This window comes from Electrona antarctica, assembly GCF_951216825.1.
Source record: "Electrona antarctica genome assembly, contig: scaffold_163, whole genome shotgun sequence".
NCBI classification, from domain to species: Eukaryota; Metazoa; Chordata; class Actinopteri; order Myctophiformes; family Myctophidae; genus Electrona; species Electrona antarctica.
The window spans coordinates 271,487-297,685 of NW_027638387.1; the positions used below are offsets into that span (position 1 = coordinate 271,487).

Consider the following 26,199-nt stretch of genomic DNA (forward strand, 5'->3'; position numbering starts at 1 on the left):
GGGGGGGGGGGAGTACATTATGAATGAACCACATAAGCCCTATTTTTGTTGTTGTTGATAAGAGCTGTTATTTTCACTATATTATAGTGATAACAGATCTACAAGCTCACAGTGTGGCACGACTCGCGATCCCATGCATCATGAGTCTCTAATGTTCGCTGCTATATATATATATATATATATATATATATATATATATATATATATATACACACACACACACACATTGATATAAAAGAGAAATGTACTTTTTGTATGCGTGAGTATATTCTTTTTTTTTTTTACAGCCGTGCAAATTTAACAGAACTACTGTCACTTAGTGGAGTAATATTTGACCAGGAGGATCGATACTTTGACTCAATGTATCCACCACTGCATACATGTGTATGTACTACGCACATACTGTACATGTGTATGTACTACGCACATACTGTACATGTGTATGTACTACGCACATACTGTACGCACACACACACACACACCAGTGTTGATTTTGTCGACTAAAACTGTAAAACTATGACGAAAAATGTTCGACGTCGACTATCTTTTTTCACCTGACTGAAAGCGAAATAAAAAAAAACTAAGCTATGATGACTAAAAACTAATACTAAATATATTGACAATTTCGTCAACAGGACTGGAGAAGAGTTCCAGTAGAACTAAAAGACAATTACATTCTGCAAAGTTTAAGGGTTGCGCTAATGAGCTCCGAAAATAGCACATCTATAAGATTGGCTCGTAGGTCGGCTATTTTTTAGCATGCAACCCAGGGTAAAATCAGCCATTACAACGCCCGCCAAAATAAGACTTTGTCGACAAAATCAACTACAGATTTAGTCGACTAAAAATCTTATGACATTTTAGTCGACTAAAACTGGACGAACAGTATAATATTATATGACTTAAACATGGCAAAACTAAATGGAATTTTATTCTAAAGACTAACTATTAAACCAAAATGTCTGTCAAAGTCAACACACACACACACACCCACGCCCTTGCACATGTAGTAACAATTTAAAATTGATCACTGCAATGTGTCTCTAATATGCAGAGGTTATGACAACTGTACAGGTAATGTACCTACTATCATCACACTGCCAACGTCGAAAACCAGGCACGGCAATCAAACTTCTAAAAAAAACTCTGCAATTAAGACAAAATAAATAAATAAAACAAAACTAAAACGGAACAATGTTTTTTGGAGGAACACCTCGATTTTTTCCCCCTTTTTCCGTATTATTGTTATTATCATTATTATTATTATTACTGTTATATTTAATGGCCGAACAGAAAACAAATATACAATAATGCATTGCAATATCAACATAAAACAAACATTAGTCCTCTATATAAAGAGAGTCTGCAACAAATTATTGTGTCAGTTATTTGTTTATCAGTTTCCTTGATCCCCCCCCCCCCCCCTCACTTTTTTCTCTTTTTTTTCCTTTTTTTTTCTTGTCATCTAAATGAGTGGTCATGCAAGTATAAAAAAAGCTAAGTGCGTCCATGATGCCTCTGAGCCTGGCACTAGAGTTGAAGGTTCACCTCCAGGCTCATCGACTACCTCTATTGACCTGCAGGCAGCTTGTCGGGTCTCAGGACTTGACGACGGTCGGGTCCACTAGGTCACCATCCTAGTCCAATGCTTACGTAGTGAGGCTCAAAGTGAGTCCCCCAGTCCAGGGATGGTCCTCAGGGTTCCTCCAGGTCTGTAACTCTGAGAGTGTACACATGATATATTGTTCCATTTGCACTCTCTCCGAGTTATATTATGGGAGTCCTTGAAATAAACAATACAATTGTTTGAGAAGCACTGTTGTTTTAAGACTATATTGTTTCATTCAACTCACTATAAGCAACACGTTTATTATTATTCAAATATAGTTTGTTTTTCATGTCACCAGGTTAACTGTGCTTCCCCAGTTCTGACATTCAAGTTTACCAGTACAGTAGGTTATTTATCCAATGACTAGCATGTCACAGGACAATCCTGAGTGATAATCTATCTACAAAAGTGTGAACAAAAATCTTAGTTCCATTTTTGTTTTGTATACATTTGGAGATACATGACCACTCAGGGTTTCACTGTGGGTGGCGGTGGTATCAAGAAGTCATCTACATATATATGTTGGTGGACTGTCTGGTAGTCAAAGAGCTTGAGGGAGTTCTGGTATTCTTACCAACCCAACTACTCCACAAGCTCCTCAAAGTTCTGATATCTCAACTGGTTGAGATCCACTGATCTTCCAGATCCTGTTCTTTCCAAGAACAGAGTTCTTTGAAGTTCTCTTCTTGGGAAGCTCTTTTCCAAGATTCTGTGACTAGGCCACGAATCTAAGCAGTCCCAAACGCTCAACAAATAGGCCGTTGCTAGCCGACTGGTATTCCCGCCTAGGAGACAATCATTTTGTTGTAGGTAGACTTTTGTATTTCAAGATTCGACTGCTGCTCGATCGCACTGCGCTCGATCATATCCACGGACTTTGACCGTCATGTGGCGCTGTGATGCATCCTAGGAAATTAACTTTCTCCTCCTTCCGTTCCAACTCGTTGTCCACGTACGATAGGCCCGGGCCAGCAGCATTAGGGGAATCCTTGTGGGTAAACCCAATGAGAATGGCCGGTCAAGGACAGATTTCTATAGCTAAGTATGCAAACTATTGTAAGAATGAGTGTAACGGCAAACCACTGGAATTACTGGATGTCCTCCCGTACAAGGATTTTCGGTTGTGTCGGTATAAACTCTGTGCCGTTCGCACTTTGCGTGTCCCCCTTATTGGGAGTGTTACTATGAAGCAGCATGCTGGCATTCTTCCACCACTAGATATATTCCGCCATTGAAGATTGGCACACGTTCACACCATGACGCCAAAAGTCAAATATATACCAGTATATTGCCAGCAAATCCAGCAAGAGTGAAGTGTTTAGCGTGAGCAGTACTTGACACGCACACTGGTATAAGACCGCATTGGTTTGTAACAGACAGAGAACAAAACAAATTATCAATGTTGGATCCAGGGGTCCCTTAACGGGTCTGTAACTCCGAGGAAGTACTGCTTCCATTTGTATACTCTCTCAGAGCTAAATGCACACTGAGGATTTTACAGTGTAGATCGGGGTCTCCGAGATTAAAGTAACAGTATCAAACTGTGTGTGGAGTGTGTGTGTGTGTGTTTGTGTGTGTGTGTGTGGGGGGGGGGGGTCCTTGAAATTCAAAAAGGTCCACAATCGCTCTCTCTTGTCTGCAAGCAGGGAAGCGAGTCAACCAGTCCCCCCCCGCCAGCCAATAAGCCAAAACCAAACAGCCGAGTATATACGCCTTGTTGTAAGCAGTTTGTATATATCCTATAGGTCTCTTCTTCTAGCCCGGAGTCCTTGTTGCAGTCGTCCGTGGGTACGATACGATACGCGTCCTTTACTGTTGGGTTCCATGGTAGTAGAGCTCCAGGCAGCTCTGCTCTACCAGATGTCAGAGCTGAGTTCTCTGCTGGTGAGAGGCATGAAGGTGCTGCTCATCATGTGAAGCTCTGCAGGCTTCTTTCCCAGCGTACTGCTCTGGCCCACCTGGTGGAGACACCACGACAGGGTCAAATTAATGCTCATTCTGACCCACCTGGTGGAAACACCACGACAGGGTCAAATTAACCCATTTTGGACGGGAAGACCCTGTTGGTGTTTTTTAAGCATTATGTTATACTTTAGCTATTGAAGAATAGCAGATCTACAAGCTCATAGTGCGGCACCGAGTGCTGCGCTATGAGCTTGTAGGTCTGCTATTTGTTGATACATCGTGAAAATGTACGTGGCCTAAATGTTTGAATATATTCTTTCACAGTGAACGTTTTTAAGTCAAATCTTTGCTTCTGGGGTGGGGGTATTTTCAGATGGTGGTCGGCGGCCGATTACATATATTGTTGGGGGTCCTTGTCCTTGACATGAAAATGTTTGAGCACCACTGACATAGAAACATGGGGGTTTTCAGAATACTGAAGCACTGAGAAAACTGTTGCGCCTTTCGTCGTCCTTTTTCTTTCCAAACTTGACTACGGTAGCGGTGGTCTCAAAAACATAAGGGAAACTTTGACAGGAAAAGACTCGCTCACCGTATAGAAAATAGAAGTAAAACTCCTTAAACTGAGACTTAGACAAATATTTTTTCTTTATTTTAACATGCTCATAAAGTGCTTGCGCTCAAAGTGCAATTAAAAAGCAAACGTTTTGGTCCTAGGACCTTCGTCAGTGCTATATGTAGCACTGACGAAGGTCCTAGGACCGAAACAGAGTTTTACTTCTATTTTCTATACGGTGAGCGAGTCTTTTCCTGTCAAAGTTTCCCTTAGGTTTTCAGAATACTGTCAGGATTTAGAAGACTTTTGTAGAATCGTCCTCAGGCCAAAATGGGCTAATGCTCATTCTGACCCACCTGGTGGAACCACCACAACGGGGTATAAATGGTCATTCTGACCCACCTGGTGGAACCACAACAACGGGGTATAAATGGTCATTCTGACCCACCTGGTGGAACCACCACAACGGGGTATAAATGGTCATTCTGACCCACCTGGTGGAACCACCACAACGGGGTATAAATGGTCATTCTGACCCACCTGGTGGAACCACCACAACGGGGTATAAATGGTCATTCTGACCCACCTGGTGGAACCACCACAACGGGGTATAAATGGTCATTCTTTACACCATTGCTTCTCAAAGTGGGCTATCCACTTCTACACCCTTGCTTTTAATTGATTTATTTGTCTTTTAAAAAAAAATGTTATTCATGTCCTCACTGTATTGTTTATGCCCTGCCTTTCTTTTCTTTTTTGTGTAAAGCACTTTGAGCTGCATTTCATGTCATGAAAGGTGCTATACAAATAAAGTTTTATTATTATTATTATTATTATTATTGAGGGGTTCCAGGTGGTCCCCAATGCTAAATGATGGTATCTTGGAGGTAACCAAATGGATCCTTTAATAGAGATTTATTTAACTCTTGAGAGCATACAATTAATTACGGGTCCATTTGGTTTCATATTACGCTCTCAAGAGTTAAATTATTGTCAAACGTCTATATTAAATCATTTACAAGAAGTCTACACAAATTAGAGAATATAAAATATGTTTTGATCGCATTATGTATTCAAATGCCGAATACATAATGGATGGGTCCTTAATTAGGTTTAGACGATGACATACATAATGGATGGGTCCTTAATTAGGTTTAGACAATGAAACACATAATGGATGGGTCCTTAATTAGGTTTAGACAATGAAACACATAATGGATGGGTCCTTAATTAGGTTTAGACAATGAAACACATAATGGATGGGTCCTTAATTAGGTTTAGACAATGAAACACATCATGGATGGGTCCTTAATTAGGTTTAGACGATGACATACATAATGGATGGGTCCTTAATTAGATTTAGACAATGAAACACATAATGGATGGGTCTTTAATTAGGTTTAGACAATGAAATACATAATGGATGGGTCCTTAATTAGGTTTAGACAATGAAACACATAATGGATGGGTCCTTAATTAGGTTTAGACAATGAAACACATAATGGATGGGTCCTTAATTAGGTTTAGACAATGAAACACATAATGGATGGGTCCTTAATTAGGGTTAGACAATGAAACACATAATGGATGGGTCCTTAATTAGGTTTAGACAATGAAACACATAATGGATGGGTCCTTAATTAGGTTTAGACAATGAAACACATAATGGATGGGTCCTTAATTAGGTTTAGACAATGAAACACATAATGGATGGGTCCTTAATTAGGTTTAGACAATGAAACACATAATGGATGGGTCCTTAATTAGGTTTAGACAATGAAACACATAATGGATGGGTCCTTAATTAGGTTTAGACAATGAAACACATCATGGATGGGTCCTTAATTAGGGTTAGACAATGAAACACATAATGGATGGGTCCTTAATTAGGGTTAGACAATGAAACACATAATGGATGGGTCCTTAATTAGGTTTAGACAATGAAACACATAATGGATGGGTCCTTAATTAGGTTTAGACAATGAAACACATAATGGATGGGTCCTTAATTAGGGTTAGACAATGAAACACATAATGGATGGGTCCTTAATTAGGGTTAGACAATGAAACACATAATGGATGGGTCCTTAATTAGGTTTAGACAATGAAACACATAATGGATGGGTCCTTAATTAGGTTTAGACAATGAAACACATAATGGATGGGTCCTTAATTAGGTTTAGACAATGAAACACATAATGGATGGGTCCTTAATTAGGTTTAGACAATGAAACACATAATGGATGGGTCCTTAATTAGGGTTAGACAATGAAACACATAATGGATGGGTCCTTAATTAGGTTTAGACAATGAAACACATCATGGATGGGTCCTTAATTAGGGTTAGACAATGAAACACATAATGGATGGGTCCTTAATTAGGTTTAGACAATGAAACACATAATGGATGGGTCCTTAATTAGGTTTAGACAATGAAACACATAATGGATGGGTCCTTAATTAGGTTTAGACAATGAAACACATCATGGATGGGTCCTTAATTAGGTTTAGACAATGAAACACATAATGGATGGGTCCTTAATTAGGTTTAGACAATGAAACACATAATGGATGGGTCCTTAATTAGGTTTAGACAATGAAACACATAATGGATGGGTCCTTAATTAGGTTTAGACAATGAAACACATCATGGATGGGTCCTTAATTAGGTTTAGACAATGAAACACATAATGGATGGGTCCTTAATTAGGTTTAGACAATGAAACACATAATGGATGGGTCCTTAATTAGGTTTAGACAATGAAAAACATCATGGATGGGTCCTTAATTAGGTTTAGACAATGAAACACATAATGGATGGGTCCTTAATTAGGTTTAGACAATGAAACACATCATGGATGGGTCCTTAATTAGGGTTAGACAATGAAACACATCATGGATGGGTCCTTAATTAGGTTTAGACAATGAAACACATAATGGATGGGTCCTTAATTAGGTTTAGACAATGAAACACATAATGGATGGGTCCTTAATTAGGTTTAGACAATGAAACACATCATGGATGGGTCCTTAATTAGGGTTAGACAATGAAACACATCATGGATGGGTCCTTAATTAGGTTTAGACAATGAAACACATCATGGATGGGTCCTTAATTAGGTTTAGACAATGAAACACATCATGGATGGGTCCTTAATTAGGTTTAGACAATGAAACACATCATGGATGGGTCCTTAATTAGGTTTAGACAATGAAACACATAATGGATGGGTCCTTAATTAGGTTTAGACAATGAAACACATCATGGATGGGTCCTTAATTAGGTTTAGACAATGAAACACATCATGGATGGGTCCTTAATTAGGTTTAGACAATGAAACACATAATGGATGGGTCCTTAATTAGGTTTAGACAATGAAACACATAATGGATGGGTCCTTAATTAGGTTTAGACAATGAAACACATCATGGATGGGTCCTTAATTAGGTTTAGACAATGAAACACATAATGGATGGGTCCTTAATTAGGTTTAGACAATGAAACACATCATGGATGGGTCCTTAATTAGGGTTAGACAATGAAACACATAATGGATGGGTCCTTAATTAGGGTTAGACAATGAAACACATAATGGATGGGTCCTTAATTAGGTTTAGACAATGAAACACATAATGGATGGGTCCTTAATTAGGTTTAGACAATGAAACACATAATGGATGGGTCCTTAATTAGGTTTAGACAATGAAACACATAATGGATGGGTCCTTAATTAGGTTTAGACAATGAAACACATAATGGATGGGTCCTTAATTAGGGTTAGACAATGAAACACATAATGGATGGGTCCTTAATTAGGTTTAGACAATGAAACACATCATGGATGGGTCCTTAATTAGGGTTAGACAATGAAACACATAATGGATGGGTCCTTAATTAGGTTTAGACAATGAAACACATAATGGATGGGTCCTTAATTAGGTTTAGACAATGAAACACATAATGGATGGGTCCTTAATTAGGTTTAGACAATGAAACACATCATGGATGGGTCCTTAATTAGGTTTAGACAATGAAACACATAATGGATGGGTCCTTAATTAGGTTTAGACAATGAAACACATAATGGATGGGTCCTTAATTAGGTTTAGACAATGAAACACATAATGGATGGGTCCTTAATTAGGTTTAGACAATGAAACACATCATGGATGGGTCCTTAATTAGGTTTAGACAATGAAACACATAATGGATGGGTCCTTAATTAGGTTTAGACAATGAAACACATAATGGATGGGTCCTTAATTAGGTTTAGACAATGAAAAACATCATGGATGGGTCCTTAATTAGGTTTAGACAATGAAACACATAATGGATGGGTCCTTAATTAGGTTTAGACAATGAAACACATCATGGATGGGTCCTTAATTAGGGTTAGACAATGAAACACATCATGGATGGGTCCTTAATTAGGTTTAGACAATGAAACACATAATGGATGGGTCCTTAATTAGGTTTAGACAATGAAACACATAATGGATGGGTCCTTAATTAGGTTTAGACAATGAAACACATCATGGATGGGTCCTTAATTAGGGTTAGACAATGAAACACATCATGGATGGGTCCTTAATTAGGTTTAGACAATGAAACACATCATGGATGGGTCCTTAATTAGGTTTAGACAATGAAACACATCATGGATGGGTCCTTAATTAGGTTTAGACAATGAAACACATCATGGATGGGTCCTTAATTAGGTTTAGACAATGAAACACATAATGGATGGGTCCTTAATTAGGTTTAGACAATGAAACACATCATGGATGGGTCCTTAATTAGGTTTAGACAATGAAACACATCATGGATGGGTCCTTAATTAGGTTTAGACAATGAAACACATAATGGATGGGTCCTTAATTAGGTTTAGACAATGAAACACATAATGGATGGGTCCTTAATTAGGTTTAGACAATGAAACACATCATGGATGGGTCCTTAATTAGGTTTAGACAATGAAACACATAATGGATGGGTCCTTAATTAGGTTTAGACAATGAAACACATCATGGATGGGTCCTTAATTAGGGTTAGACAATGAAACACATCATGGATGGGTCCTTAATTAGGTTTAGACAATGAAACACATAATGGATGGGTCCTTAATTAGGTTTAGACAATGAAACACATAATGGATGGGTCCTTAATTAGGTTTAGACAATGAAACACATCATGGATGGGTCCTTAATTAGGGTTAGACAATGAAACACATCATGGATGGGTCCTTAATTAGGTTTAGACAATGAAACACATCATGGATGGGTCCTTAATTAGGTTTAGACAATGAAACACATCATGGATGGGTCCTTAATTAGGTTTAGACAATGAAACACATAATGGATGGGTCCTTAATTAGGTTTAGACAATGAAACACATAATGGATGGGTCCTTAATTAGGTTTAGACAATGAAACACATAATGGATGGGTCCTTAATTAGGTTTAGACAATGAAACACATCATGGATGGGTCCTTAATTAGGTTTAGACAATGAAACACATCATGGATGGGTCCTTAATTAGGTTTAGACAATGAAACACATCATGGATGGGTCCTTAATTAGGTTTAGACAATGAAACACATCATGGATGGGTCCTTAATTAGGTTTAGACAATGAAACACATCATGGATGGGTCCTTAATTAGGTTTAGACGATGAAACACATAATGGATGGGTCCTTAATTAGGTTTAGACAATGAAACACATAATGGATGGGTCCTTAATTAGGTTTAGACGATGAAACACATCATGGATGGGTCCTTAATTAGGTTTAGACGATGAAACACATAATGGATGGGTCCTTAATTAGGTTTAGACAATGAAACACATAATGGATGGGTCCTTAATTAGGTTTAGACGATGAAACACATAATGGATGGGTCCTTAATTAGGTTTAGACAATGAAACACATCATGGATGGGTCCTTAATTAGGTTTAGACAATGAAACACATAATGGATGGGTCCTTAATTAGGTTTAGACGATGAAACACATAATGGATGGGTCCTTAATTAGGTTTAGACAATGAAACACATAATGGATGGGTCCTTAATTAGGTTTAGACAATGAAACACATAATGGATGGGTCCTTAAATAGGTTTAGACAATGAAACACATCATGGATGGGTCCTTAATTAGGTTTAGACAATGAAACACATAATGGATGGGTCCTTAATTAGGTTTAGACAATGAAACACATAATGGATGGGTCCTTAATTAGGTTTAGACAATGAAACACATCATGGATGGGTCCTTAATTAGGTTTAGACAATGAAACACATCATGGATGGGTCCTTAATTAGGTTTAGACAATGAAACACATCATGGATGGGTCCTTAATTAGGTTTAGACAATGAAACACATAATGGATGGGTCCTTAATTAGGGTTAGACAATGAAACACATCATGGATGGGTCCTTAATTAGGTTTAGACAATGAAACACATCATGGATGGGTCCTTAATTAGGTTTAGACAATGAAACACATCATGGATGGGTCCTTAATTAGGTTTAGACAATGAAACACATCATGGATGGGTCCTTAATTAGGTTTAGACAATGAAACACATCATGGATGGGTCCTTAATTAGGTTTAGACAATGAAACACATCATGGATGGGTCCTTAATTAGGTTTAGACAATGAAACACATAATGGATGGGTCCTTAATTAGGTTTAGACAATGAAACACATCATGGATGGGTCCTTAATTAGGTTTAGACAATGAAACACATAATGGATGGGTCCTTAATTAGGTTTAGACAATGAAACACATAATGGATGGGTCCTTAATTAGGTTTAGACAATGAAACACATAATGGATGGGTCCTTAATTAGGTTTAGACAATTAAACACATCATGGATGGGTCCTTAATTAGGGTTAGACAATGAAACACATAATGGATGGGTCCTTAATTAGGTTTAGACAATGAAAGACATCATGGATGGGTCCTTAATTAGGGTTAGACAATGAAACACATCATGGATGGGTCCTTAATTAGGTTTAGACAATGAAACACATAATGGATGGGTCCTTAATTAGGTTTAGACAATGAAACACATAATGGATGGGTCCTTAATTAGGGTTAGACAATGAAACACATAATGGATGGGTCCTTAATTAGGTTTAGACAATGAAACACATCATGGATGGGTCCTTAATTAGGTTTAGACAATGAAACACATAATGGATGGGTCCTTAATTAGGTTTAGACAATGAAACACATAATGGATGGGTCCTTAATTAGGTTTAGACAATGAAACACATAATGGATGGGTCCTTAATTAGGTTTAGACAATGAAACACATCATGGATGGGTCCTTAATTAGGGTTAGACAATGAAACACATAATGGATGGGTCCTTAATTAGGTTTAGACAATGAAACACATCATGGATGGGTCCTTAATTAGGGTTAGACAATGAAACACATCATGGATGGGTCCTTAATTAGGTTTAGACAATGAAACACATAATGGATGGGTCCTTAATTAGGTTTAGACAATGAAACACATAATGGATGGGTCCTTAATTAGGGTTAGACAATGAAACACATAATGGATGGGTCCTTAATTAGGGTTAGACAATGAAACACATAATGGATGGGTCCTTAATTAGGTTTAGACAATGAAACACATAATGGATGGGTCCTTAATTAGGGTTAGACAATGAAACACATAATGGATGGGTCCTTAATTAGGTTTAGACAATGAAACACATCATGGATGGGTCCTTAATTAGGTTTAGACGATGACATACATAATGGATGGGTCCTTAATTAGGGTTAGACAATGAAACACATAATGGATGGGTCCTTAATTAGGTTTAGACAATGAAACACATCATGGATGGGTCCTTAATTAGGTTTAGACGATGACATACATAATGGATGGGTCCTTAATTAGGGTTAGACAATGAAACACATAATGGATGGGTCCTTAATTAGGTTTAGACAATGAAACACATAATGGATGGGTCCTTAATTAGGTTTAGACAATGAAACACATAATGGATGGGTCCTTAATTAGGGTTAGACAATGAAACACATAATGGATGGGTCCTTAATTAGGTTTAGACAATGAAACACATCATGGATGGGTCCTTAATTAGGTTTAGACAATGAAACACATAATGGATGGGTCCTTAATTAGGTTTAGACAATGAAACACATCATGGATGGGTCCTTAATTAGGTTTAGACAATGAAACACATAATGGATGGGTCCTTAATTAGGTTTAGACAATGAAACACATCATGGATGGGTCCTTAATTAGGTTTAGACAATGAAACACATAATGGATGGGTCCTTAATTAGGTTTAGACAATGAAACACATAATGGATGGGTCCTTAATTAGGGTTAGACAATGAAACACATCATGGATGGGTCCTTAATTAGGTTTAGACAATGAAACACATAATGGATGGGTCCTTAATTAGGTTTAGACAATGAAACACATAATGGATGGGTCCTTAATTAGGTTTAGACAATGAAACACAATGGATGGGTCCTTAATTAGGGTTAGACAATGAAACACATCATGGATGGGTCCTTAATTAGGTTTAGACAATGAAACACATAATGGATGGGTCCTTAATTAGGTTTAGACAATGAAACACATAATGGATGGGTCCTTAATTAGGTTTAGACAATGAAACACATAATGGATGGGTCCTTAATTAGGTTTAGACAATGAAACACATCATGGATGGGTCCTTAGGTTTAGACAATGAAACACATAATGGATGGGTCCTTAATTAGGTTTAGACAATGAAACACATCATGGATGGGTCCTTAATTAGGTTTAGACAATGAAACACATCATGGATGGGTCCTTAATTAGGTTTAGACAATGAAACACATAATGGATGGGTCCTTAATTAGGTTTAGACAATGAAACACATCATGGATGGGTCCTTAATTAGGTTTAGACAATGAAACACATAATGGATGGGTCCTTAATTAGGTTTAGACAATGAAACACATCATGGATGGGTCCTTAATTAGGTTTAGACAATGAAACACATCATGGATGGGTCCTTAATTAGGTTTAGACAATGAAACACATCATGGATGGGTCCTTAATTAGGTTTAGACAATGAAACACATCATGGATGGGTCCTTTATTAGGTTTAGACAATGAAACACATAATGGATGGGTCCTTAATTAGGTTTAGACAATGAAACACATCATGGATGGGTCCTTAATTAGGTTTAGACAATGAAACACATCATGGATGGGTCCTTAATTAGGTTTAGACAATGAAACACATAATGGATGGGTCCTTAATTAGGTTTAGACAATGAAACACATAATGGATGGGTCCTTAATTAGGTTTAGACAATGAAACACATCATGGATGGGTCCTTAATTAGGTTTAGACAATGAAACACATCATGGATGGGTCCTTAATTAGGTTTAGACAATGAAACACATCATGGATGGGTCCTTAATTAGGTTTAGACAATGAAACACATCATGGATGGGTCCTTAATTAGGTTTAGACAATGAAACACATCATGGATGGGTCCTTAATTAGGTTTAGACAATGAAACACATAATGGATGGGTCCTTAATTAGGTTTAGACAATGAAACACATAATGGATGGGTCCTTAATTAGGTTTAGACAATGAAACACATAATGGATGGGTCCTTAATTAGGTTTAGACAATGAAACACATCATGGATGGGTCCTTAATTAGGTTTAGACGATGAAACACATAATGGATGGGTCCTTAATTAGGTTTAGACAATGAAACACAGAATGGATGGGTCCTTAATTAGGTTTAGACAATGAAACACATAATGGATGGGTCCTTAATTAGGTTTAGACAATGAAACACATCATGGATGGGTCCTTAATTAGGTTTAGACAATGAAACACATCATGGATGGGTCCTTAATTAGGTTTAGACAATGAAACACATCATGGATGGGTCCTTAATTAGGTTTAGACAATGAAACACATAATGGATGGGTCCTTAATTAGGTTTAGACAATGAAACACATAATGGATGGGTCCTTAGGTTTAGACAATGAAACAGTTGGAGAACCACTGCTAAGGGCACGCACGCACGCACGTGCGCGCGCACGCACGCACGCACGCACGCACGCACGCACGCACGCACGCACGCACACACATACACACACAACACATATGTATTATATACTGAATATAGGAAGAAATAGAGGTAAAATATTGACCAGTGTAAGCATACAGGGAACCATCCTTTTCCCACACCTGTCCGTTCAGAAGGGTCATGGGGATGTTGCAGTAGACGTGGCGCCCCCCGGGGCCCAGCGTGGAGAACTGCACGGTGGAGGCCGGGGCGGCGGCGGGGTGCAGCGGGGGCGGCGGGATGGCCTGAGGGGGGTGGGGCTGGTGGGGGTGGGGGGGCAGCTGGAACTCGTAGCTGCGGCAGAAATGTCTCATCTGGGCCGCCGTGGCCTGGTGGTGCAGACCGCCGCCCCCGATGCCCAGGGGCAGGGTCATCTGGTTGTAGTCCGGGATCTCTGTCGCCAGGGCCAGCTGGAGGAGGAGGAAACAACAAACCAGATCAAACCAGATCTCTGTCGCCAGGGCCAGCTGGAGGAGGAGGAAACAACAAACCAGTGTTGACTTTGTCGACTCAACACTAAGACGAAAAATGTCCGTCGACTACCTTTTTCCACCGACAAAAACAAAACAAAGATTTTTTATATAATTTTTATCCCACGATTTTGTAACCCATTTTTTCACCCAGTGTCAATTATCAAATGTAATCCTGGGCGCTACACTTCCTCTGCCAACCTGGGGGGGGGGGGGGGGCAGCGGACTGACCTCATGCTTCCTTCTATGCATGAGGAGTCCAAGCTGCTTCTTTTCACCTGACAGGGGAGAGTTTCACCAGCCGGACATAGCACATGGATGGAACACGTTATTCCGACCAGTTCCTTTACCCTCCATCAGGCGCCCCGGCTGGCCAGGGGGAGGCAGTTTAGAGACCAGGATTACTGCATGTTTTTTGTGAGGGTACCAACCCTAGGGGACACGGGGAGAACATGTGAGGGTACCTACCCTATAGGGGACACAGGGAGAACATGTGAGGGTACCTACCCTATAGGGGACACAGGGAGAACATGTGAGGGTACCTACCCTAGGGGACACGGGGAGAACATGTGAGGGTACCTACCCTATAGGGGACACAGGGAGAACATGTGAGGGTACCTACCCTAGGGTACACGGGGATAACATGTGAGGGTACCTACCCTATAGGGGACACAGGGAGAACATGTGAGGGTACCTACACTAGGGGACACGGGGATAACATGTGAGGGTACCTACCCTATAGGGGACACAGGGAGAACATGTGAGTGTACCTACCCTAGGGGACACGGGGATAACATGTGAGGGTACCTACCCTATAGGGGACACAGGGAGAACATGTGAGGGTACCTACCCTATAGGGGACACAGGGAGAACATGTGAGGGTACCTACCCTAGGGGACACGGGGAGAACATGTGAGGGTACCTACCCTATAGGGGACACAGGGAGAACACGTGAGGGTACCTACCCTAGGGGACACGGGGATAACATGTGAGGGTACCTACCCTATAGGGGACACAGGGAGAACATGTGAGGGTACCTACCCTATAGGGGACACAGGGAGAACATGTGAGGGTACCTACCCTAGGGGACACGGGGAGAACATGTGAGGGTACCTACCCTAGGGGACACGGGGATAACATGTGAGGGTACCTACCCTATAGGGGACACAGGGAGAACATGTGAGGGTACCTACCCTAGGGGACACGGGGATAACATGTGAGGGTACCTACCCTATAGGGGACACAGGGAGAACATGTGAGGGTACCTACCCTATAGGGGACACAGGGAGAACATGTGAGGGTACCTACCCTAAAGGGGACACAGGGAGAACATGTGAGGGTACCTACCCTAGGGGACACGGGGAGAACATGTGAGGGTACCTACCCTAAAGGGGACACAGGGAGAACATGTGAGGGTACCTACCCTAAAGGGGACACAGGGAGAACATGTGAGGGTACCTACCCTATAGGGGACACAGGGAGAACATGTGAGGGTACCTACCCTAGGCCGGAGAGAACATGCAAACTCCACACAGAACTAAATTGAAACTACATGAAAACTAAGCTACGATGACTAAAACTATAAGATATATATAATATAATAATGACAATTTCGTCAACAAATAAAAACTAGACTAAAATGTTAAGAAGGGACTAGTGCACTTGCTGGCATGCTGAAAATAGCCGATCTAGCGTTGTGAGCTTGTAGATCGGCTATTTTCAGCAAGTGTAAAAGCAGCCATTACGACGGCATCAAGGCCCGCCAGAATACATTGTAGTAGACTAAATCAACTGTAGATGTATAGTCGACTAAAATCTTATGACATTTAGTCGACTAAAACTAGACTAACACTAAAACATTCCGGGTGACAAAAATGTGACTAAAACGAAGTGAAAACTATTGAAGAGACGACGACTAAAACTAAAATAGAAATTTGCTGCCAAAAACACAACACTGTTAGGCTAAGTACAAATCAGGCATCAAGACGCAAAATGCATTTTTGTTGACTAAAATGAGACTAAAACTAAATGGAATTGTATATTCAAGAGAATGACTAAAATTAGCTTTCAAAATGAACACTTATATAACTAAAACAAACTAGAAAAGTATGCTCCAAGATTTTAAAAAAAGAAAAAGAAAGAAAGACATGCCCATCTCTGGTTTAAATGGTAAATGGTGCATTTTAGCGCCTTTATCCAAGGCGCTTTACATAGATTATGCATTACATTCACCCATTCACACACACATTCACACACCTTTACATAGATTGTGCATTACATTCACCCATTCACACACACATTCACACACCTTTACATAGACTGTGCATTACATTCACCCATTCACACACACATTCACACATCTTTACATAGATTATGCATTACATTCACCCATTCACACACACATTCACACACCTTTACATAGATTGTGCATTACATTCACCCATTCACACACACATTCATACACCTTTACATATTGTGCATTACATTCACCCATTCACACACACATTCACACACCTTTACATAGATTGTGCATTACATTCACCCATTCACACACACATTCACACACCTTTACATAGATTGTGCATTACATTCACCCATTCACACACACATTCATACACCTTTACATAGATTGTGCATTACATTCACCCATTCACACACACATTCATACACCTTTACATAGATTGTGCATTACATTCACCCATTCACACACACATTCACACACCTTTACATAGATTGTGCATTACATTCACCCATTCACACACACACATTCACACACCTTTACATAGATTATGCATTACATTCACCCATTCACACACACATTCATACATCTTTACATAGATTATGCATTACATTCACCCATTCACACACACATTCACACACCTTTACATAGATTATGCATTACATTCACCCATTCACACACACATTCATACACCTTTACATAGATTGTGCATTACATTCACCCATTCACACACACATTCATACACCTTTACATAGATTGTGCATTACATTCACCCATTCACACACACATTCATACACCTTTACATAGACTGTGCATTACATTCACCCATTCACACACACATTCACACACCGTTACATAGATTGTGCATTACATTCACCCATTCACACACCTTTACATAGATTGTGCATTACATTCACCCATTCACACACACATTCATACACCTTTACATAGATTGTGCATTACATTCACCCATTCACACACACATTCACACACCTTTACATAGATTATGCATTACATTCACCCATTCACACACACATTCACACACCTTTACATAGATTATGCATTACATTCACCCATTCACACACACATTCACACACCTTTACATAGATTATGCATTACATTCACCCATTCACACACACACCTTTACATAGACTGTGCATTACATTCACCCATTCACACACACATTCACACATCTTTACATAGATTATGCATTACATTCACCCATTCACACACACATTCACACACCTTTACATAGATTATGCATTACATTCACCCATTCACACACACATTCACACACGTTTACATAGATTGTGCATTACATTCACCCATTCACACACACATTCACACATCTTTACATAGATTATGCATTACATTCACCCATTCACACACACATTCACACACCTTTACATAGATTGTGCATTACATTCACCCATTCACACACACATTCATACACCTTTACATAGATTGTGCATTACATTCACCCATTCACACACACATTCACACACCTTTACATATATTGTGCATTACATTCACCCATTCACACACACACATTCACACACCTTTACATAGATTGTGCATTACATTCACCCATTCACACACACATTCACACACCTTTACATAGATTGTGCATTACATTCACCCATTCACACACACATTCATACACCTTTACATAGATTGTGCATTACATTCACCCATTCACACACACATTCACACACCTTTACATAGATTGTGCATTACATTCACCCATTCACACACACATTCATACACCTTTACATAGATTGTGCATTACTGTTACGGACCAAGGTCCTGTTGGTTATTTGATTATATGCAATGTTTGCACAGGTTTCGAAGATGAAATAATGTCACTAAACCTGTATCTTATGATTTGCCTCTTAGGGAGGATGGTGTAAACTGTGTTGCTGCAAAATATTGTTTCGTTGAAATGTGTTAAACTTTGTCTGCTCTAGATTGATAACGGGTCTTGGCAGGTCCCTTTATCACCTTGTGTGTGTCGGATATTTCTGCTTTGTGATTTTTGTTTCTGTTTCTTGGTGACTTTTGTGATCCGTGTATAGGTGCCATACATAAGGATACTGGGTTTTGTTTTGTTCGTAGTCCTGTGAAGCTCTCCTGTGTAGCTTGCCTGTCCCAAGTGTCCAGACGCCAGGCTAGTCCGAGGCGGATGTAAGTGGCGGTCGGGCCACAGCTGTACTATTACAGAGAATAATGCAGGTATTGACCATCCCATTTGTTTTTAGCTATTCCAAAATGTAATGCCATTCTACATTGTTTTTAAAAGAGGTTTTCTCTTGACTTATGTGGGATCTAGCCCATTGACTAATTGTGTACTGATTGTAACCCTTTGTTTTTTTGGTTTAAAAAACAAATGAGAAACTTGAACCCAGGACTTATGTGGTGGTCATTACTGTACGGGGTTTCAGCACGGAAATTGGTCACAAGTAAGGATTGATTATGTCTGGGCAGATGCCCTTTCTCATGTTTGTGCCCCTGACAGACTGAACTTCTTTGTTTGGGGGAGGAAGTTCTCTTTAAAGGGGGGGGGGGGGGGGGGTGTTACGGACCACGGTCCTGTTGGTTATTTGATTATATTTGTTTTAGTATAATTATTATTTATGGTGACTATTTTAACTGGGATAATAATTACAAGTTGTATTATATGGCATATTATTAAGTTGTGTTTCTTTTGCTCCCTGATTATGAATGAGTTGATAACTATGAGACTGTTGGCTGCAGTTCTCATATGAATGAATACAGACATGGCTGTGAGTGACAGGTCCCTGATTGGACCTGCCCCTCTCTTCCTTATTGGCTCTCCCCGACAACACCAGTTTCCTGTTGGCTGAGCACTCTTCCTGTCGCTCTATAAAAGCTCAGTTGAACTTGGACTTCACCGGGGGATGACAGCATATCTAGCAGCAGAGACTCAATCCCTCTGTCCTCCACTCGTTTGCCTGCCTTTTGTTCTGTTTAGTTTTGTTCTTTATTAGTTGTTCTTTTCTGCCGTAAGTTGCCTGAGATATATTTTGTTTTGGTTTGTTGCCCAGTGATTTAACTTAAAAGCCTTAGTGCATTCATATATATATATAATTGTTACACTTATAAAGTCTGTAAATTACTATTTCTTCATATGTGAAGCCCGGTTCCTACTCCACCATGTAGGGGTGCCAGGTATTTTTCCTTTCTCCTGTTTTATTGTAATTTTGGTTAGTTAGGTTAGTTAGGGATTTAGAATTGTATTTTTGTTTAACTCTGTTAGGGCCTTAGTTAGGGGTAAACCTTTGATTTCTAGTTAGAGCCGTTTTCTTAGCATAGAACCTGCACCTTGAAGCCAATACTATACAGTTGTGAACCAAAGAACAAGAAAATGTAAACTTTGTCTCTGTTAATGGAAAAAAAAGAGCTACAACAATAAACTAAAGTTCTTTTTCAACCCTGTCTCCTCTTGCATTATGTTATGTTCCTTCACCCTAGACGAAGGTGCGTAACAATTACATGCACCCATTCACACACACATTCATACACCTTTACATAGATTGTGCATTACATTCACCCATTCACACACACACACACACATTCACACACCTTTACATAGATTGTGCATTACATTCACCCATTCACACACACATTCACACACCTTTACATAGATGGTGCATTACATTCACCCATTCACACACACATTCACACACCTTTACATAGATGGTGCATTACATTCACCCATTCACACACACATTCATACACCTTTACATAGATTGTGCATTACATTCACCCATTCACACACACATTCACACACCTTTACATAGATTGTGCATTACATTCACCCATTCACACACACATTCACACACCTTTACATAGATTGTGCATTACATTCACCCATACACACACACATTCATACACCGATGGCGGCGGAAACCATGCAAGGTACCAACCAGCACATCGGGAGCAATTAGGGGTTCAGAGTCTTGCTCAAGGACACTTCGACACTAACTTTGGGGGAGCCCACAGGGTTCGAACTGGCGACCTTGCTGTTTCCATCCGGAAACTCTACCCCTGAGCCACCGCCGCCCCATTTACTTCCCATATGTGCATGCCGAAGGTGGCCACCTTTTTAGGAGACCGGAATTAGTCTATTAACTAGAACTGCACTCTGTCGAGTGCCTACTAGCTTGCGTAGTAGGCATATCAATGGCCTAATAGTGCACAAGCAGAGCGCGCAAGTACTGTCGGCCGCTACGAACTTTCAAATCTCAGCCTCTCTGTGAAATATTGGTTTCAATATTGAGTTATTAGGTTTAGCTACTGTATGCTACGTACCTAGTCGTTGGAGTTAAAAAACAAATAGTGTTTTGAAGTTTAAATTCATTTTAAACGATTGAAAAACATGGATTGGTTACGTAATCAACAACAGGGACTACAAAGCATAACAAACTAGAAAAAGTGCCCTTCTGGGCACAGGTCTCCACCAGTGTGTGTGATGTTTGGCAAAATGTTTAGGAGTAATATATAAACGTGTGTGTGTGTGTGTGTGTGTGTGTGTGTGTGTGTGTGTGTGTGTGTGTGTGTGTGTGTGTGTGTGTGTGTGTGTGTGTAAGAGACGCGGCGTGGCCTGTTGTAGTGCCACCATGAGGCTGTAGCCAATGAGGGTGGATTATGAGAAATCAAACAAACCCGTCTTGATCACATGACTATGGAGAACATGTGTACTGATTTGCGTGAAATTTGGATAAAATCTGAAGGAGTAATATTAGAAAATGTGTTTTACATATGTCGGCCTCTTGGTGGCGCTATAAAGAGCAGATGTGAAAAATTCCAGGCAAAGGTTTTTCCTTGGCCTCTAGGGAGTTGGCATACAAAGTTATCCACAGATCCATGCACACTGCGTGAAAAGAGGAGTTAACGGGTAATTACGGGACCGGTATTTTGCCTGTAAACCTCAAGTTTAACGGGCATATACATGTAATATACGGTAATATACGAGTGTGATGGTACAATTCGAGAGTTTACGGGAGTTTGGCATCGCCTGGGTTAACGGTGCCAGAGATTAGCTGTTCACAGACGGACGGACGGACACACGGGCGGACGGAGTGCAAAACATACTCTCTCCCCATGCCTTCGGCCTGGTGGAGACAAACAATGATGTAATTAATACGGGTGAGTGACGGGATATAACTGGCTTTCGATGGTGACGTAATAAAGGTAGTTTTCATGTATATGTAATTTGTAAGTTGATAATTTGTAAGTTGATACTGTAAGTAGTATACTGTGGTTACTTGGGTTGTTTTATGCGTATGCTGTGGCTGATTTTGAGAGTGACGTAATGAAGATATGTACCAATGCCAGGGTATAACTGGCTTGAGAGTGACGTAATGAAGATATGTACCAATGCCAGGGTATAACTGGCTTGAGAGTGACGTAATGAAGATATGTACCAATGCCAGGGTATAACTGGCTTGAGAGTGACGTAATGAAGTTATGTACCAATGCCAGGGTATAACTGGCTTGAGAGTGACGTATTGAAGATATGTACCAATGCCAGGGTATAACTGGCTTGAGAGTGACGTATTGAAGATATGTACCAATGCCAGGGTATAACTGGCTTGAGAGTGACGTAATGAAGATATGTACCAATGCCAGGGTATAACTGGCTTGAGAGTGACGTATTGAAGATATGTACCAATGCCAGGGTATAACTGGCTTGAGAGTGACGTATTGAAGATATGTACCAATGCCAGGGTATAACTGGCTTGAGAGTGACGTATTGAAGATATGTACCAATGCCAGGGTATAACTGGCTCTCGATGGTGACATAATAAAGATATGTACCAATGCCAGGGTATAACTGGCTTGAGAGTGATGTAATGAAGATATGTACCAATGCCAGAGTATAACTGGCTTGAGAGTGACGTATTGAAGATATGTACCAATGCCAGGGTATAACTGGCTTGAGAGTGACGTATTGAAGATATGTACCAATGCCAGGGTATAACTGGCTCTCGATGGTGACGTAATAAAGATATGTACCAATGCCAGGGTATAACTGGCTTGAGAGTGACGTATTGAAGATATGTACCAATGCCAGGGTATAACTGGCTTGAGAGTGACGTATTGAAGATATGTACCAATGCCAGGGTATAACTGGCTCTCGATGGTGACGTAATAAAGATATGCACCAATGCCAGGGTATAACTGGCTTGAGAGTGACGTAATGAAGATATGTACCAATGCCATGGTATAACTGGCTTGAGAGTGACGTATTGAAGATATGTACCAATGCCAGGGTATAACTGGCTTGAGAGTGACGTAATGAAGATATGTACCAATGCCAGGGTATAACTGGCTTGAGAGTGACGTATTGAAGATATGTACCAATGCCAGGGTATAACTGGCTTGAGAGTGATGTATTGAAGATATGTACCAATGCCAGGGTATAACTGGCTTGAGAGTGACGTAATGAAGATATGTACCAATGCCAGGGTATAACTGGCTTGAGAGTGACGTAATGAAGATATGTACCAATGCCAGGGTATAACTGGCTTGAGAGTGACGTATTGAAGATGTGTACCAATGTCAGGGTATAACTGGCTTGAGAGTGACGTAATGAAGGTATGTACCAATGTCAGGGTATAACTGGCTTGAGAGTGACGTATTGAAGATATGTACCAATGCCAGGGTATAACTGGCTTGAGAGTGACGTATTGAAGATATGTACCAATGCCAGGGTATAACTGGCTTGAGAGTGACATATTGAAGATATGTACCAATGCCAGGGTATAACTGGCTTGAGAGTGACGTATTGGAGATATGTACCAATGCCAGGGTATAACTGGCTTGAGAGTGACGTAATGAAGATATGTACCAATGCCAGGGTATAACTGGCTTGAGAGTGACGTAATGAAGATATGTACCAATGCCAGGGTATAACTGGCTTGAGAGTGATGTAATGAAGATATGTACCAATGCCAGGGTATAACTGGCTTGAGAGTGACGTATTGAAGATATGTACCAATGCCAGGGTATAACTGGCTTGAGAGTGACGTATTGAAGATATGTACCAATGCCAGGGTATAACTGGCTCTCGATGGTGACGTAATAAAGATATGTACCAATGCCAGGGTATAACTGGCTTGAGAGTGACGTATTGAAGATATGTACCAATGCCAGGGTATAACTGGCTTGAGAGTGACGTATTGAAGATATGTACCAATGCCAGGGTATAACTGGCTCTCGATGGTGACGTAATAAAGATATGCACCAATGCCAGGGTATAACTGGCTTGAGAGTGACGTAATGAAGATATGTACCAATGCCATGGTATAACTGGCTTGAGAGTGACGTATTGAAGATATGTACCAATGCCAGGGTATAACTGGCTTGAGAGTGACGTAATGAAGATATGTACCAATGCCAGGGTATAACTGGCTTGAGAGTGACGTATTGAAGATATGTACCAATGCCAGGGTATAACTGGCTTGAGAGTGATGTATTGAAGATATGTACCAATGCCAGGGTATAACTGGCTTGAGAGTGACGTAATGAAGATATGTACCAATGCCAGGGTATAACTGGCTTGAGAGTGACGTAATGAAGATATGTACCAATGCCAGGGTATAACTGGCTTGAGAGTGACGTATTGAAGATGTGTACCAATGTCAGGGTATAACTGGCTTGAGAGTGACGTAATGAAGGTATGTACCAATGTCAGGGTATAACTGGCTTGAGAGTGACGTATTGAAGATATGTACCAATGCCAGGGTATAACTGGCTTGAGAGTGACGTATTGAAGATATGTACCAATGCCAGGGTATAACTGGCGTGAGAGTGACATATTGAAGATATGTACCAATGCCAGGGTATAACTGGCTTGAGAGTGACGTATTGGAGATATGTACCAATGCCAGGGTATAACTGGCTTGAGAGTGACGTAATGAAGATATGTACCAATGCCAGGGTATAACTGGCTTGAGAGTGACGTAATTAAGATATGTACCAATGCCAGGGTATAACTGGCTTGAGAGTGACGTAATGAAGATATGTACCAATGCCAGGGTATAACTGGCTTGAGAGTGACGTATTGAAGATATGCACCAATGCCAGGGTATAACTGGCTTGAGAGTGACGTAATGAAGATATGTACCAATGCCAGGGTATAACTGGCTTGAGAGTGACGTTTTGGAGATATGTACCAATGCCAGGGTATAACTGGCTTGAGAGTGACGTAATGAAGATATGTACCAATGCCAGGGTATAACTGGCTTGAGAGTGACGTATTGGAGATATGTACCAATGCCAGGGTATAACTGGCTCTCGATGGTGACGTAAAAAAGATATGAAGTCTACAATGCAAATATAAAGTACATGAACCCGTGGATTTAGCGCCTTATCATATCATAAACTGACCACATGAAGGCTGAGATCCACATACGATCGTTAATTAATAACTTGTTAACTTTATATGAGCCTGAGTGGTAAAAATCACACCTGTGTGAACTGAGTGGTGTAAGGTCTTATATAGACTGATCAGCTGTGGTCTGACGTAATGTCTGACGTAATGAAATCCCACCTGTGTGAACTGGGTGACCTTGGCAACCGTGCTCATTTTTTGAGCACAGACAGACTAACAAAGCCAGTTGTAGGAGTGGTTTACACCACTCAAAAAAGAGACCATGGCTGACCTGGTGGTGTCCATGGTGACTGTCACCGCCAGGGGGCAGCAGAGAGGCGGAGGTGGTTGTCATGGCGATGGTGGACACAGTGGTCTGCAGGTCACCGAACAGGCCCTGCTCGCCAGAGTCCAGTACCTGGAAACACTGTGGATCAGTGGTGGTCCATGTGCAGGTCTGGGGACCCCCAGTGGTCCATGTGGGGTCTGGGGACCCCCAGTGGTCCTTAGTTCAGCCATTGTAGGGTCTGGGGGACCCCCAGTGGCCCTTATAGTTCAGACACTTCTTGGCGGTCCCCATCAATGTGGGGTTTGGGGGAGTGTTGTTTTCGTCGACTAATACTATGACGAAAAATATTCGTTGACTACATTTGTTTCACTGACAAACTAAACGGAAACTAAATGAAAACTAAGCAACGATGACTAAAATATAAATAAATATACTGACGATTTCGTCAACAAATACAAACTAGACTAAAATGTTAGGAAGGGACTGGCATACAGTGTTGTTTTTGGCAGCAGATTTCTATTTTAGTTTTAATCAGTCTCTTGAATAGTTTTCATTTAGTTTTACTCACATTTTAGTGTTAGTCTAGTCGACTAAATATCAT

At 40.2% G+C, this 26,199-nt stretch overlaps 1 protein-coding gene across 1 annotated transcript; it reads right to left on the bottom strand.

Annotated features, from left to right (window-relative positions):
* Nucleotides 1-985: 985 nt before the first annotated feature.
* Nucleotides 986-25,727, bottom strand: LOC306918121 (X-linked interleukin-1 receptor accessory protein-like 2; the record flags this gene model as incomplete). Its single annotated transcript, XM_079531001.1, has 3 exons — nucleotides 986-3,567; nucleotides 14,325-14,612; nucleotides 25,602-25,727. Coding segments are annotated over 3 exons (519 nt in total), but the record flags the coding sequence as incomplete, so codon positions are not given.
* Between the last annotated feature and the right edge of the window lie 472 nt (nucleotides 25,728-26,199).